General features: G+C 44.5%; 1 protein-coding gene across 1 annotated transcript in view; it reads right to left on the bottom strand.

Moving 5' to 3' along the window:
* DIS3L2 (DIS3 like 3'-5' exoribonuclease 2) overlaps nt 1-17,876 on the bottom strand; it is a 184,724-nt gene extending 166,848 nt beyond the window's left edge. The window contains 2 exon segments of the mRNA XM_048314282.1: nt 14,646-15,362; nt 17,775-17,876. Of these exon segments, the coding sequence (XP_048170239.1) occupies nt 14,646-15,342 (697 nt within the window). The 5' untranslated portion in view covers nt 15,343-15,362; nt 17,775-17,876.
* Between the last annotated feature and the right edge of the window lie 252 nt (nt 17,877-18,128).

The following is an 18,128-nucleotide window of genomic DNA, read 5'->3' as shown; positions in this document are numbered from 1 at the left end:
TGCCAAGGCTCCAAATGTCCAGCCTGTTCAGAGTAGGCCACAATCATATGAAAATATTCTGCAGAGACTCACCCCTTACTTCCCTGCCATCACCTCAGCCCCTTCCCTACAGCCAGGAGAGCAAGCAGCAGCTTCCAAAGCGTATGCCAACGCTGTTCCACGGATCAGCACATTGGAATGCAACCCAGCGCCGCGCAGCTGCCCTCTTGGCCCTCCACCTGGATACTGAACATGTCATCACAGCTTTGCCTTCCAGCCCCTCCTGGCTACGCTCCCTGGGTCCAAGCTTGTACCTGCAAGTCAGAAAACGTGGAACGCCAACTTATTTGCTACGGTGCTATCCAAGTTACAAGGCAAATTTTTTACCTATGGTATCCTTCTCAAATGAAATCGTAGATTGCTTCACAGCATCGAGAAAAAAATGTTTAAAAAGCTGTACTTAAGCAGAGATCTTTAAAAAATATGGTGCAACAAGAGAAAACTGCTACTTTGCCCAATCACAGAGAAAAAGCAATTTTCAAATATATATAACAACAGGAAAATCAGCAGGAGGGAAGGATCCTCCTAACTCAGGAGGGAAGACACCAAGACAGGCAGAGAGAGAACTCAAGGTGCCAGCTCAGACCAGTCCAGGAAGAGATTTCACACCACAGCAGCATCTCCAAATGGGAAGCTGAAACAAAGAGGAGGCTTCTGTTTTCAGTCACAATAACACAACATAGTTGGGCCTCTTTCTACACAATCAAGCTTTTCACACTCTGAGGGCGCTTCCAGGGCGGAGACTGTCTGAGGAGGTTGTAGCTGTAACAGCAGCAAATTTAGGTTTCAGCCGAGGCAACTGAGGCAACACAACCGGTATGGACCACATAATAACACGGAACTAAAATTAACTCATTTGTAACTGCCTAATGAACTTATTTACAAACGTCCCAAGGGTCAAGTTAAGTTTAAAAACAGGCACCAAAAGTAAGAGTACAGACCAGAGAATTGGCAACGCAATTTGCTCTGGATGTGTTTTCAGAGGCATTTTGGTGAAGGAATCTGACTTAAACTGCAACAGGCAGGATTTTAGGCTGCTCACCCAGAGAGGTCATGCAATCTGCTTCGTTGGAGGTTCTTAAAAATAGGTGAGACAGACGTCTGCCAGAGTTGGTCTAAGAAGAGTAGTTTTTTCCTTGAGGTAGTGAAATGGATTACACGAGCTCATAAGGTCCTCTAAAGCCCTCGTTTCTATGACAGCAAGTCACAGAAAATACTACTATGAATTAAAGAACCTGGGATAAAAAGGAGGCTAAATCTTAACATATAATTAAGAAGGAGCTGAAAAAAAAAATAAGAGGAGAAAGTCAAATGCAGAGGGGGAAAGCGAAAAAAAAGTCTCATGAATTGGGCTGCGAGCTGAGAGCCAGAATTAGGCACTGCAGAAAAGAGTTGTCCCAGCACTTGGCTCGGCCATTGGTTCAAAAAATACAGCCAAAAATAACGTACAGCAACAGCAAAGGGTACAGAAGCATCTTTGTGTGATAAGAGGTAGACATGCAGAGAGGCATCTGCACATTTTCAGCACTTAAGCCTTGGGCTTGCTCTGTGGTGGGATTTTTCATTTGCTCAGACTCAAACTCAAAAACAAAACTCAAAGACAAAATTCACTCAAAACAACAAACTCTAACTTCGATGTAGCTGGCCTGCAAGGCAGTTTACACACAGCCACTTCGGGTAGCATTTGACCCCCGTGGCCATGACATTTATGGCTAAACAAAGCCACTCCTGTTACAAAGCTACAGACAACTGTCACAATTAGCATTCAACTGGAACACATCAAATTCTGCATGACTGTAACTTCTTGTATTTCTTCTTTTAAAAGAAAAAGACCTAACTACAGGTCACCATCTGTTTCAACTAGAGTCAGTATTTGTTTCTGCAATGCACCTGTCCCCTAAAACTGGAAGTTAGAAATACCTCTCATGATGGGCTTTCCTGCTGTCCCCGCTGCCCAGCATTAATATTCTGATGCATAAACAGACATCATTCCACAAAGCAAACTCTAATTTGACCACTTTATAGCACAGGATATATTGAGACTATTCTTTCTGGAAAATCTATCACAAACATGGTTAAACCCTATTCCAGCACCAGGTGTGTCAATCTTACTTTTTCCTTGGTGTTACAGTTGAGTGATTTGTAAGATAGAACAAAATCTCTCAGGGCAGGATGTCAAACAAAGTAATAACACATTCTAGGTATTAAAATAACCAAACACTAAATAAATTAATAAGCAAATGAACACAATAGAAAATTTAAAATTTCAGTGGAAGGAAGACTGAAGTGCAGGGACTGAGAGCTGAGGTTGGCTGATCCATCCCAACAGGAGGCTTGAAGCAACCACAGAGCACCAAACACATCTGCTGTGCAGAACCACTCAGGCCTGAACACAGAGCAATTCTAGTGCACTACACGTAAATATTCACAACATGCAGCAGATGCAACACATTTGGGTGTTTATCTGGCTGCAAAGATGATGTAGAGCTGCTTCCTGTGGATGCAGCCAACACTTGCCTGGGATTTCTAGATGTTGTCATTTTCAATGGGAAATGACAGAGGACTAACAATTTGAGGAAAGGCAGTTCACTGTTCAGTACTTGAAGTCCTCTGGAGGGAGACTTGGGTTGAAAAAATCCCAACACCTCTATCAGGCATGGAGGCTTCCTACAAGGGCGACAGAGGGACACCTAAATAGGACCAGCAATTCCACCCATGGAGCAGGGAAACCCTTCAAACTAGCCAAAGGGAAGCACTTGTGGGAAGTAGAAACACACAACTCCTACCTCCACAGCAAGAGAGGCGTGAAAGAGAAGTGGGTGCATTTGTGGGCTTTCAGAACAGTTCACAATCAGTAACGCACTTTTATTCTCACCATGGACACCAGGAAAAGGAGGGGAAAGGACACAGGGGCTGTCTGAGCTCTGCTGGAAGGACAGCACTGGAGCTCCATCTAAAATCCAAACCACCTCACTTCATCTCTATCACAACAATGACATCACACAATGGCACATTTTGGTCTTTAAGCCTAAGTACCTATTAATCTTTTCTTATTTGGGGGGAAAAAAAAGCACGCAGGCAGCTGCCCAGAATAATTGATCTGGCTTACAGTAAGAGAGGAGGCTAGATGTTTTAAATCAGCTTATTTTGACATAATTTATACAAAATCACTCTAGAGTTTAGCTTTTGGAAAGTACTGCATTTAATTAAATTTACATCTATTAGTCAGTTGATCAATTAGATGGTGAACTAAATCAAGTAAAATGCTCAACTAAACATGAAGTCAGCAAGGCCAGAAAGTCTTTAATTTTATATTAAAATTTGCATATTGCTTTACATAAGAAAGAATCAAGACCCTCAATTTTATTTACCAAAAATAAAACATTCTAACTGCCCTCTCACACCTGACAATCTCTTTGATTACTACCAGCAGAGAAGGAAAGTATCGCTGAATCTTAATCGGCACATCCATGACAACTCCCATCCAGCAAGAACTAGTTTTACTTGAGAGATCCAAGTGAATTTCAAGAGAAGGAGATCTTGGTATAGTTTTTCCCTTTCCTACCAAAGGGCATCTACATTTTCACCAGACATTTTTACCTCCAAACTTCCAGCTTTGTTACCATCTATATTATTTCTGTAGATACCTGCAATACTTAGGCAGATCCCTGGGGTGGGCAGGACTGTGAAACCATCACAGCTGTGCTGATAACACCTCTGCAGGTTTAGGACTCTGACCCCCCAGACACTATCTCGGCATGTAATGGTTCCTTTTACATTTAAAAAAAAAAGGAATTTATGTTGAAAGCATTGGACAGAACAATATTGTTACAAACTTTTCCAATACAAAATACTTCCATCTGCTATCTACTTTTATCAGTCCATGACTGGACACCAACACCTCCACTAACTCTGCCATTGCTAAGAGGATTTTCCATTGCTTCCCAGCATTAGATCATGGTCTAGATATGGAAAGGAATCTTTGGAAAATCTCTGTTTTCCAGTTAGCGTAAGTGTGAGAAGAAACAGAAGCATATCCCCAGAACTGATAACACGCAATAGAACAATTTCTTATCAGTTAATGAGACACAACACACAGTTCCTAAATATTTGTCCATATTTCTACAATATTCCATTTCATTGCTGACTCATTTCAATGACTTAAACCAATTCCCTTCAAGACTTCCAAGTAATTCTTCAAGACAACCCAGCTGTGCACTTAATAAGACATGATAAGGATACACCCATGAGCTTGAAGACATGGCAGCTACCAAAAGAAGGGTCACTCAACACTACCCTAGCCCCAAAAGCAGAAATTAACCAACCAAAGACAACAAGAACTACCCTGATGCCAGCCTGCGGTTAGTCCCACACTCCCATTTAAGTCAGACTAGGTTAAACACAGCAAGAAAGCTAAATAAAGCATATTCCCACTCATCCTTACTAGAGATTTAATGAATTAGTGTCCAACCACGAGGCAGCCCAAGGCATCACCTCACAGATCTGTAAATGCACGTTGGCCCTTGACTCCTGGCAGAGTTGACAAAGCAAATTTTAGAAACCTTCAAATTTGGTCTTTTAGCAAATGAATACTCTCCAAGAGCTGCCAGGAAGTTCTATCTGCAACTTTATGAGGCACTATGGATGCTGATGTGTAACAGGGTGTATTAATAGTCTCAATACTAAAGTTCAGCCAACACAAACTCTGCTTTGTTTTGGAAAGACATCTGGGACATAAAAAATCCACAATCCTACATAGCCCCTGAACAACTCGTCTCAGGTACTTTTGTGAATCTGTCTCTGCACAGCTTTGATGGGCTGGGGGGACACAGCTCCTGGCTGGGAGCTCTGGACAGGCACAGACCAACTGTTGGCACTGTTGTACCAGGCAACTGCCCCTTTCATTCTCCAGAGTCAAATAAACTCTCCCAGCAGAAGATGCTTTGCCAGTACAAACTGCATTAACATCAGGGTGGTTTTGCTAGGATCCCTGTGTCTGCCCCTTTCATAAGCTTAAACAGGCAATTTCAAAGCTATTTGATATTTTCTGCAGCTCAAAGAAGCCTCTAGAATAATTCCCTCTCAAATTTTAAAAGCCAAAATGTGTTTCTTAGATTGTTTTGAATTTCTAATGCACCAGTGACATCCAATAGATGCCATATTATAGAAGTGACTAAGTCAAAAATCTCCAAGCACTTAAATGACTACTACAATATCCGGGATCAAATTACCACACACAGGCAAAAACAACAGGCAAAACCAACAAACACCATTGAAGTGATCTCAAATGTGAGTTATGTCAACAAAAACACTGGTCACGGACAGGCCAGAAGTAACAACCTATTTATGTTTTGCAAAATATTTTGCGGATTTAAGAGATTAAATGTCCCACTAATGGTAACAGCCAAATCCTTTTTTGTTCTATTTCATTTTAAAAGGAAAAACACAAAGACAGCTGTTGGTATAGTTGCTCAGGGAAGGAGTTCTGTACTGGGAATTAAAGACACTCCTTGGAATCTATCTCTTGTCCTAGAGCCCCAATAATACACACACAGGACCAAACCCCATCCACCACGCTCCCTGCAAGCACAGCTCTGCTCCAACCTATGTTAGGAACAGTTGTGCTTCCACATTTCTCTCAACATAAAGTAAAAGAGTTCAGAGTTCTTGGACAGCCTTGGAACAGAACCACCTCCATGCATTTTACAGTATCTTGAAGCCAAGAGGTTAAATAAAGTAGATGGCTCAAGATTAAAGTCAAAGCGACAGAGACAAATGAGGATGTCATGGGAAAGAATTCATTAGAGATGTAGGAGTGGAAAGGGAAGACTTGGAGATATGTAATCAGTTCAGTGATGCTTCACTGCAGCAGAGACCTGCAGGAGATAAACCTGGTAGGCAACATTTCAGATGCTCAATCTGGAGTGTAAAAGAAAGTCTGAGAGTGCATTCTCCTTATCACACGCAAATAAAAGAAGAGCCTTCTCTCATGAAATGTAAATTCAAAGAATCTTAAACTGGAGGTTCTGCAGTACATTCCTCTGCTCGGTCCAAGCCAGACCACAAAGCTAAGAGTTCCTACAACATTGCTGTGAATTCTCCTCAAAAGTAGCCAAGGAATTGAACAATTTGAAATTATCTTAATCACTGAAAAGTAGGGCAAACTTCAAGGAAAGGGAATATCTTAGTGGAAGTAGAAAAGAACGGTGATATAACAACACTGTAGGGACTTGGGCAGATGGCAGATTGCATAATTAAATTTAAAGTTAATTAAACAGTCATTCAAAGAAGAGAAACAATGCAAACCTACATTTACATGCATGGGCTCAGCCAAAATGCAAATTCTATGCAAATGTCCTGAACTGAGTAGATGCTGTCTTGAAATCCAGCTGTCAAAAGTAGCTCCCAGGCCCCCCAGCCTCACTAATTGACCCATTATGATGGGCCACCAGGGTCCAGCCACAGCATAAATCTAAATGTAACTTTCCACCATCAAGACAAATCAAAATAAAATTAGAAGACATCAGGTTAAGTGAAGGCCTGTCCACACAGCTCTAAAATGTTCAGCAGTAATTCAAAGGACTGGAAAAGCCCAGCTTGTTACCAGCAACTCCCTACAACATAACACAGCTCTGCCTGTGCCAGCCAGCCGGTTGTCTATGGGCATGGCTGTATTTGTGCACCAGCACACTGTGAGCCATCAGTGCAGCCATCCAGGAACAAATCCAGAGAGCTCTCTCACCCTGCCTCTTTGGAGAAGGTGATTCTCCAAACAGTTTTGGCAGAAAGTCTGCCAAAATCTGCACAGAAGAGTTGAACATCCAACAGAAAAACTACAAAGGGAATCCTTACCACACGGGGAACAAGGCGGCTGCAGGCAGGCAGCCTACCCCCAGCCAGTGACTCCAGGTGGGAAAACACAGGCTGTCATGGTTTGTGAGGGAGTTCTTAGGGCCATGAGCTGCCTTTGGAGGTGACTGTGCCACTGCAGCTGATCATAAAAGATTCAGACATTCAACATTCTTAGATTGAAACACGGAGGAAGAAACACTCCTACTTAGGAATGGAGGTAGCCAAAGAGTGGCATGTCCATGGATATTAAGGAAAGTTGGGAGTAGAGACAGATGCTCATTTCCAGACTCACAAAAATGAGGTGGGAAGCACGCATATGGTGGAAGGCAGATGTTGCCACTGCTCTTTTGCTTTAAGCTGTACATACTTACTAAAAACTCTTGTGCTGCATGTCCCCAGATTTCAATATGGAACTAGGGAAAATGTTCTTGCTGACTTTGGCTTTTGGAAAGGGCCTAGGCTTTGAAAAACTGAAATGAAGAAAAACGCACAATGGATTCTTTCTGCTGCGGAAAACAATGCTGTGGAAACTGCTCCTGACCGCCAAGATCATGTGCTCACGACACCATGCTTCCACTTCCAAAACACTTCCAAGCATCCTCATGCTTGCAGGGTTTTGACTTCAGTAACTCAGACAGTAATTGCAGTTTTATTCAATTCCTCAGCAGGGTTTGTGTTGTAGGAATACTACAGGAGTGCGAGAGCCAAAGATACCATTCCAGGCTCTGAACGAAGGGCTGGTGACGAAACTCATTTAGTAGCAATAGACTAAAAGTTTATCAAAATAGTTACTGTGCTCCAGCTGCGTGCAGCAGCAGTGGTGTTGTCAGGGAGGGGGTACATCTCTTTTGGTTTTCAGGACTCTCTGTGAACCTGCTCCACCCTGCTTGTGACCTCCTCACTACCTACTCCGCCTGATGACTGCACTCCTCCAGGCTTCCACTCCTGCCTGGGGATGTGGGTCAGGGCTGCTTCCACTCCCCCTCATCCTTCCATCTTCCCTAAACATCTTCCACAATACCTTTTGCTCTTTGTTTTATCTAGCAACTACACTGTGAAAAGGCTTCTTCAAGACTTCAAGAAAAACACTTTAAAAACACAATATTGTGGACGTTCTGTCTTTGATTTTTCTGGGCTTCAGTAGTTTGAGAGAAGCAAGTTGCTGAAAGATCAGAAGAAGCCAAGAGGCTTTGAAAAGCAAAATACCTGACAGGAGGTGCTAACACACTAAAAGACATTAACAGTTGAAGAATCAAAGAACTGCCTTCTCCTACATATCCTGAGGTATCCCAAGGTGCTGCTGAGTCCATTCTTCTGCTGATGAACCATTCCCCATACTGTCCATTCAGTGCAGTAGGTACATAAATCACAATCCCTAGTAGTGTGGGGGAAAATGCCTAAAAATATACATTCTGAATAAAAACACATTTTGGCTGCTGGCTTTTATCTGCAGAGAGCCTAGAATATTCTCCAAGGCAGGACATGCTCCATACATCTGTGGGCTGCAGCTGCTAGTGTTAATGTTTTCCTTCAGCACCCTGGAAATCTTTATTTTTGTCACAGAAGACATTATTTTATGCAATAGATCACAACATTTTGTTTTCCACCCTGCCCCAGCCAAGTCTCAACTCTCAACTCTCCATAGCTTGGCTTTCCCCACAAGAGGGAGTTCGGGACATGCACCCCACAGCATTTCATGGAGCTGGTTAGCAGGGGGTTGGGGTGGGAGGGCAAAAGATGGGCAGCAGCGCTTGGGATAGGAGGGGCGGGAGCAGAGTTGTAGAGGAAGGCAGCAGAGAAAGTGCCCAGCAGCCACAAGCTAGAGAGAAACCACAAGAGCCACAGAATTCAGCTGCAAAGTACCTGTCCTACCTACCTGGATGTCCATGGTGGAGACACTTGGTCATTACCTGAACAACAGGCCAGACCTGACCAGGGTGTGGGGGCTGACTGACCTCATGGACAGCAGAAGACAGAGGGCTTTTACAAATTAATTCCTGTTTGAATGACAGCATTTTTCAGGGATGGAAATTGTTACCAGGGCTTATAAACATGCTGGTGACAGCCCAGACAGCACAAGCCTTGGTAAAACTGTTCCAATGGTCATTCACCCTCACTGCTAATGTGCTGTATTTCAAGCCTGGATTTGTTTAGCCTCAAATGCATTGTATCATAATCTGCTCAACTGAGTAGCCTATTATTGAACATCTGTTCCCCATGTAGGCAATTTACTGAAAACTCCCCTCCCCCAAGCATCTCTGTGAGAAGCAAAGCAGGGTTCCTCAAATCACTCACTCACGATCCCAGCGTTTTAATCTTCGCTGTGGCCGTCCTCTGAGTATTCATCAATTCATCACCATCCGCCTCAAACTGAGGGCATCACCACAGGATGCAACACTCCAGAAGCTGCTGCTGCCACTGTGCCAAAGACACACAGAGTCTGTCTTCCAGTTCCCATGCTCATACATTACCCTTTTGGCCGCATTTCACAGGAGGGGGATGTTCAGCTGATTAATCCATCAAGAGCTCCGAACTTTTTTCCAAGCTGTTGCTTCCCACACTGGGTTCCTCATCATGGCTCTATGCTGGCAATCCAATAAATGGATTTTGTTTTGCCTGCTCACAGTCCACCAAGTGATCCAGATGGCTGCCAGTAACTACCCCCATTATTCAATACTCTCCAAGTCATCAAAAAAACCCTTTCCAATCCTACTTATATATTTTCTCCCTGATGACTGACAGAAGTATTAAAACAGCACAGGGTCAGGACATGACACTGCAAGAACCAGACACACCTGTTGGTAAAAATTCTAAATTTATTGCTGCATTTAATTAGTTTGACTAAACAGGTTTTAAACCATTGCACATGCGCTGTGATAATTAAGTTCACACACTAACATCCATACTCACACGTTTGGCATCAAACCCCTGATCTCACATAAACTGACAGTGAAGGAGCTCAACAGGACCTTTGTTAAATAAACTGATGACAAGTCACATGAAAGAAAAGATTTAAAATTAATTAAAAATCAATTCAGTTCTTCTATCAGCCTATTATTTTCCTAGGACCAACACGACACTGACAGGCATAGTTACCTGCACTACATAATGGGGCTTAGTGAGTAGAAAAAAAAAAGTTTAAAAAAATAGCAGGTTAACAGCAACAGGTATTTCCACCAAGAAACATTTTCACCTGAGCACTAGTAGATGAAGGAAGCTCCTTCATTCAGAGGTGAGAGCTCTGCTACCACGTGCAAGGGCTCCTGCTGCAGCACGGTGTGCTCAGGGCTCTGGTGAAGGGCACGGAAGACAGTTATTAGATCACATATAAAAAACACAGCCCCTGCAAGGGCAAGATCTCATCTTCCCAAGAGAGGATACATCAGATATTAAATCACATACTATAGCTCATGTTTGCCAAAAACATTAGTTGCACAAGATTCAGGAATGCAACATTTTTTTCTATCAAAAGCAAGAGAAATTTATGTGTGTGATGACGTTGCTAAACGATTAAAGAAAGGAGCATTCTATTTTTCATCTGTTTCTCAGATGGAGCCATACAGTAAATCCAGTTTTCCCTCCTCTCCCATATCTTATTGCTATGATTAACGTCATCTAAGGAACGTTACATTGAACCTGGCAAGATTAGCTACATTTTAAAGATTTCCACAACAACCAACATTCTCCATTTATTGAGCTGATTGTGTGGCCTTTAGTAGATTGCTGGCTCATATTTACTAGTGCCATATAGGGAGATAACAGCATTCTTCAGAACTGAATTTCACCACACAAGAATTGGAAGACTTGCCACTAAAAAGTATCATTATCCCAAATTAGCATTACAAGAAAGGAAAAGCAGAAGCTGTGGTTCTTCCTCCAAAGTTCCCCCAGAGAAACAAAGGCAAACACACAATTATACTGCAGTGTACCATGGGAAGACAAAATACCTGAGATTTTGCCATCTTATTAAGGCTGATATTTCTTGAGCAGCTGTGCCCACCAAACACACAGGAAAGCCATTCCAGGATATTTCCTTTACCTATCCTGAACCTTTTAAATGTCAGGACTGCAGCCACAAGCACACCACCATCCAACAGCAACAATTGTTTTTAAAGCTCTGATGCTAAACACCAGCCTGCTTGCCAGCACCACTCCTCCGTGGAAGCTGCCCAAGTTGGTTAAGTACCACAGGCTGGGCAAATAAATGCCAAGCATCAGACAGATGATAAATCAGAAAGGGCTGTGGAAATCTTCCACTGTTTCAGATGAGGCATGTTGTTACCCAGGAATTGTCTGCTTCTCCTCAGGGGGCACGCTGACCCTGACAGATGGGCAAGATACCTCCATCACATCATAAACCTATGAGGTTTTTAGTGAGAGGAGCCTCAGAAGGATACTGAGGGAATCTGGCAGTGTTCTTCCCAAGGAAGCTGTCTGCAGATACAGACTGAGACAATATATCCAGCCCTGCAAAATCTGAACCTATTTCAGAGCAATCAGCCTTGACCAGCATCCTGCTCCACCCAAGTTTCAACATCAACAAAGCCACCTCATTCCCAGGTACTCCAGCTCCCAAGATCCTCTGAAATCAAGTGTGGCTGGGAGTTGGTATTCCACGTTTAGATGACAGTCCTTTTCTGCAGATCTCTGATTTCTAGGCTTTCCAGCAGGCTTGGGAATGTGCTATCACACAGCAATTCTCCCTGAAAAAACAGGCTGGCAAGTGCATGTACTCAAAATACAACTGAAATCTTGCTGTTCCAAATAAAACACAGCACTTGGTCTAAACTACTTATTGACAATGCAAAGCATCACAAGTATTGAAGTTCCACATCGCAGCCATGAAAATCTCAACTCCTAGCATGTGAAAGACAGATGCTGCAGAAAGTGTCAGCACTTCTGTCCTCAAGAAATAGGAGGTTTTAAGCCCTTTTATGACAGCAACTTCAGTCAGTCTGAAAAAAGATTTTGATTACTAACTCAGGACTGAAATGAAAAAACCCTAAGAGCCTCTGATCTAAATCAGAAAACAACCCAAGGGACTTGATAATTTTGTTAAATTGTTAAAGAAGTTTAACCAAATTTTAGCACCCAAAGAATCTAGAGCATTGGAGGTTTAAGGGAAAACACCAGGAGGAAAATCGTGTTAGATTAAAAACTCTAAGCAGCACAATTTAAAGTGACATTTTAGGATTATTTTCTGGTTTATTGGGTTTTGTTTGGGAAGAAACTTAGGGCAGGAGGTTTTATGGCGATTCTCCTTGCAGAGGTTAAAACTCCACGGAAGGGAGCGACGATCTGCAGAATTCCTCTATCTGCAGCTTCGTCTTCCCAAATCCAAGAGTGCTGATGCCATAGAGTGAATCCAACCTGCAGTCTCATGACTATATCATGTTCCACACAAGGGACAATGGAGTTCTGCTCACACTCAGCTCTCCCAACTGCATAGCCTCCAATAGTTAGGAAAAGCAGTTACTATATGGAACTCCAGACAGGAACACATCAGCAGAACTGAGCTCCAGGGCTCAGAGATACCTGCTTGGGGCTCCATAAACCACTCTGCTTTCCTCTAAGGCCACAGGAATCACTCTGCCACTGAAAGGACATTAACAGGGACCAGTCCCTTGCTGCCTACAGCCTGTCCCTGGACACTCAATGGGTTTTCACAGATCACTGTATTTGCCTTCAGTTTTAGTTCTGTCAGTTTTAGGGTCATTGCAAACCCAACCATGGCTAAGCCTGAGCTGAAGAGCTGTTAAGAAGAGGACAATGAAATGAAATGGTATAAAGAGAGATGCTTGGCTTTGAGATTAGCTCAAAGAGCCTTTTTGGAAAGCCTACAACAGTCTGAGGAGAGCTAATTTGTGAGGAAATGTCACTCCTGAAAAGATGATACGCCTCGCTGCTCTGACAGAAGCAATTCTTGCCATCACAGCTTCACAAGCCTTGATTTAAACTGATCAAACCAGACACCTGCCTATGCAAAATAATGACTTATATCAGCATCAAGAGAGAAATACAAGCTTTGAAGTGAGAAAATATTAATCTGATACTGTGATGTGTGAGTTCTTATGCCTAAGCACTTGCATACTGCAAAATCTTCATTTCACTTAAACAAGAGTCCTAAAATATACTCAGACTGAACAGCAGAAAAGACATTTCTCTGAAACAAGTGACATATTTATTTTTTTCTATTTCTTTCCTCCCCAAGAAACTGTTTTCACAACCCTGCAAGCGTTCTTGAGGGTAACCAATTGCAGCTACACAGGAAGGTGGCTGGGGAGGCATGCAGGGGGGCAGAAGAGACAAGGTGTCACTGCTGAGCAAATAACTTCCCAATAATCTTTTCCACAGTGTGAGTTTTCCACCTGGGAAGTCAAACACAAGGGTCAACATTTTCTGCTTTAGGTGTTTGCACTAAACAAACAACCAGTTTTTAAAGCAGTTGTGCAACCCCACTTCCAACCAGAGTGGGAGGTGACTGGGGGTGCTTGCTTTTGAAAGCCAGGCTATTTTTATTTTATCCATGTAGGCACCTATAATTTCCCTGGATGTAAACCGTGTGCCTTTGAGACTCTTCATCTGTCATCTGCTCTTCCTACGCTTCAAAAGCTGAAGGTAGCAAAGTCTATTGTGACAGGCTAGCACAACAAATAGTGTTACAATGAACCATGTAAAAAAAGGCCTCCCAAAAATCAAGCTCATCAACAAATTTTACCATAATCTCCATTACATCTCTATCTGTGATCAGTCTTGCAAGAATTCATGGAAGTTTACCAACTTTAGCACATTATGTATTTGCCACCATCTCAAAAATAACCCAGAAAAAAAACACATTACTTGCCCTTCTTGAGTCTTAGGACTTAGTTTTTAAGACTGATTTAGCTAAACATTTATTTGATTTTCAATTCAAGAGTTGTGATAGGCCTCAGGCTGATCTTACCCAGCTGAGAAATCGATCTCTTTTCTACTTGTTATGGAGAATTTAACATGATGACATTTATGAGTTCCTTCAGTAGTAGCTCATAAGATCAGGCTATTGAAGTATTTCAGCATAAATAAGATTCAGAGAAAGTTTTAACCCATTACACTGAGAAATGAAATTTAAACTGTCTGGTTTTGGTTCTTTGTTCAGGCTGTGTTCTGGGGCTCTTTTAATAAAAATTTTACTTATGTCCCTAAGTAGGCTTTTTGCCTTGAACATCACATTTAAGAGGCACATTCTCTTTAATACTGCAAAATGTGGTCTCTTTGTTACTAACAGCAAAGTTTCCTGGAGTCAATGCTCTCTATCAGGAACTGGCTATTATACAGACATCTCAGCCCCTGAGTATTGGATTTACCTGGACCAAAGGCAAACCAGCACTCCAGACTCAAAGAAGAAATGCAAAGAAAAGCATGACTCTGCCCTGAGTCAGCTCAGATCCAGTGGTCTTACTAATTTGGACTCTACACCACAGAAATTGGGCTCTTCTAGCTCTGAGCTGATCCTGGAAGCAGCACAGCCACAGTCACAGAGTTTAGGCCAGGGAATTAGGTCCTGCCAGCACCAAGCTGGCTCCACATGAAGGCATCTGCACATGCCACATGGCTTACTTGTAAACCAGGACAAAGCCACCCACAGATAACCAAGGGCTGACTAACTTGGACAGAGCAGAACTGGCTCCTCTTAACTCACTCATGACTAACACATTGCATTCAATTCCACAGTAATTGTAGCAAATGGACCAAACAGTTCATTAGAGTGAACTCACCTTGCACTTGACCTGGAGACAAGTGACTGTTTTTTCTGGCATTCATTGCCAGCACATCCTCACCAAACTGTTCAGTCAACAAGTGTCCAGCTGCTGTATCAGTATTGGCAGGACATCTGCCTCGTTTCTTCTGTTTCTTCCTCCACATGTCCTGCTCCTCTCTCTCATCAGAGCCAGAAGATTTCTGCAGAGCCCCTCGGTGTCTCAGGCTGTTTGATGTTCTCCCACCAAGGGCGTCACCCACATTCAACAAGTCAGACACAGCTCCACGCTGATACACATAATAGTCTTCCTCCACCTCCAAGTCTCCCTCTGGACTAACAATGGCATTTTTTTTAAGAGGACATCTGTTCAGAGAGGTTTGGGGTTTATCATTCTCAAATCCAGGCAGGGGCTGTTCCAGGTGAGATGTTCTGACTGGTGAATAGCTGTGCATGTTTATCCCATTCCTGGCTGGATTATCCTTCACCAGGCCTCTCCTCAGAGGTGGGTCCAGATCCAAGCTGGGGTCATTGGAGAAGCCTTCTTCCAGCTGCATCTTCTGTGCAATGTGATTCAGGTAGGACTGGAAGCGGCCGCTGTGGTGCTTTTGCACAAGCCTGGCGTACGCGCTCTTCTGGGGGGCAGCCACCTTGCTCAGTCCCTCCTTGGCACCTTGGGCAGAAGCTGGACTTCTTACATGCCCCAGCTGATCCATAGCGCAGTAAAAGGCCCAAACTTCAGAGAGTTATAAACAGACACAGAGGAAAAAAGGTTTATTTTCCTGAAACAAAGTGTCAAATAATTGATTACACCAGAAGACACAAAAATGTAACATTTTTGTAGAACAGGAATTCTGGGTTGGTAAATCACTCCAGTGTGGGGAAGGGGTTTCACAATGTACTCAACATCTGCCCTGCACCAAATCCCTGTCCATGACCTCAAGTGACCACAGCCCATAAGCTGTACCTGCCCACATGCCACATACAACAGGGATTTTATCCCACCCTAAACAAACAGGATTCCTTTAATCTGCTCTTCCTTGCCTTTGAAAAAGCAGGAAAACTAAAGCAGCAACTGACAAGACTGTACCAGAAACATCAGTTTAGTGGTTATCGGAAGCAAAATGTGTCGTGTCCAACCTGGAGTCCTTAAAAATAACTGCATCCTTACTGAAGTGCTTCACTGTTGCTGTCAAAAGCAAACACTGCCTGTCACCTCCCTCCCACAGTGACTGACACTTCTCCATTGTCAGGACAGTTCTTTCAAACACCAAAACTACCCATTTCAGCTTGTCTTTTAAGCCATGAACTCCCTCCCAGGGCAACAGATGTAAACTAATAATTGTCTTGCAAGAGCTCCTAATTCTTACTGAGACACACTGGCTACAGCTCCATCAAGCACCAGTTTCTGTAGATGGTATCACACCTCCACCTTTGCTGCACAAGTGTGAAACTTAAGCAGATCAAGCATCTTTCCATCCTTTTTCAGCTGCTTTAGCTTTTAAGCTTTTGGAGCAAAACAATCTACTAAATTGTGCTCAGCTACTTTGAGGTAAATTACAGGTATAGACAGGATATAGCAGTGATTTTTGCTGTACGTAACATCAAAGAAGAATACAAGAATTTCTTGATAATGGAGCCCAGGGCAACTGCTGGCTTCTGTGTGTTTTCATAAAAATGCTTCTATTTCACTTCAGGACAAATTTGAAGCTGAACAGCTGAATTTCACCCCAGCTGGTACATCAAGAATTTCAGGGCTCACTATCATCTCTGCTATCCCAGAACTGTGAGGCACTGGACTCTAAGTTTAAATAGAGGATACTGCCCATTAAACCTCTCCCTTCCCTTCTCTAAGCACAGGCATGTTGGCAGGACAGAATACAGAGATCAGCAAAAGTAAAATTCATATTCGCTTCCCTTCTCCCACCATGCCTGGAATTTTTCTTTGCCCTTACTCAGCCCTCTTCTCCCTTTCACTGCCACTGCACAGAGGATAAACACCCAGGCAGTGTCCTCCATCCACACACTGCCTGGGAACGGGGCATTATCCAGCAGGGAGCAGGGGCTGCAGAGCAAGCTTCTCCCCAGTGTGCCTGCTCTGGCCCTTTCGGAGAAACAACGTGTGTTGCACCGCGATTTACTTAAGTAATTGAGCACGGATGTGAGCAGGCTTCACAATGCAAAGCAAAAATTAAAAAACCCTGAGCAAATAGGAAAAAATTTTTATGTGGTTTGTGATTCTTGTTCCTAAGATTTTCCATTGGTGCTGGCCAATAGCTAAACTCTTCTAATAGACTGACCTGCTACCGAGCTATTTCAAAACACACACGGGTAGGTCTACAAGAGCTTTCTTTTAACGTCACCTTCTCCTGTTGCCAATTCAACAGAAGCAGATAACGTTTATAAAAGCCAGTGAGACTACCCTCCAAACAACGGTTTGGTTCCAGGAGACAGGAATTTACCATCTTTATTTACCAGTAAAGAACAAACATTCACAGCTTGCCTTCAGTATAATTTCTACAACTTTAACCACGTTAGCAGTCAGCAACCGCAGCACTGGAAAAGACAGGGGCTTACAATCCTCCACGCATTACAGTTTCTTCATTAGTCTTCTGCGGGCAACTAGGAATTGAAATATTCCCAGCAGAGGGAAGGCAGAGGTGGGTACAGGTATATCCACCCTGCCTGGGCACGGTTATGAAGACGAGTGAAATGCCAGGATGGAGGCGCAGAGGGAGGACACTCGCTGAGCTGGGCCCAGGATGAACACCACCCCTGCTATTGCCAGCCGGCTGGTTCTGAGGATCACCGCTGGCCTTCATCACACGCCCCCCGCGGTGTCCAATTCCCCAGCCACCGCTCCAGCAGCACAGAACCCCCGCACCCTCGGCACCAGGAGCAGCCCCCCGCCCGCCGCCTCTCCTGCCAGGCGCCCCCGGCCCCTCGGGAGCACGGCCCGCGCCGCCAGCGCGCTCCTGCCGGGCCCGGAGCGGCCGGACGGCACAGAGAACTGCGGGGCCCGGTCGCGGCGGCGCTGCCACCGGGCTGGCCGGGGCTGAGCGCCGCCGGGCCGGGCTCCGCTGTCCCCCCTCCCCTACCCGGTCCTGGTCCCGGTCCCTGTCCCGCTCCCGCCCCCCGCCCCGCTCACCGGCGCCGCGGCCGCTCCGCTCCGTTTGAATGTCCCAGCGCCCCGTCCGCTTCCGGGGCAGCGGCGCCTACGGGCCGCGGCGGGGCCCAGAAGGGCGAAGCGCGAAGCGCTCACTCCGCGCCCGCCACAGCAGGGCGGGCGGAGGGATCCCAGGAGGGGACTCGGGTGTCCCAGCGCCGCTCCCTGCACTGCAGGGAGGTCCCCCGGGTCTCCCGGGGGAAGGGGAGCCTCCAGGCAGCCTTGGGCTCCCCCCGGCCAGGCACAGCGTGTGAGGGTGGGAGCCCACCGCGGGCTGAGCTGAGGCATCGCGGGGACGTGGGAGGCAGGAGGTGCATCACTGCCACCCAGCCCGGA

Source organism: Corvus hawaiiensis, chromosome 10 (assembly GCF_020740725.1).
Source record: "Corvus hawaiiensis isolate bCorHaw1 chromosome 10, bCorHaw1.pri.cur, whole genome shotgun sequence".
Lineage (NCBI taxonomy): Eukaryota > Metazoa > Chordata > Aves > Passeriformes > Corvidae > Corvus > Corvus hawaiiensis.
The sequence above is the reverse complement of the archived record's forward strand: the minus strand, read 5'-3'. Positions and strand labels throughout refer to the sequence as shown.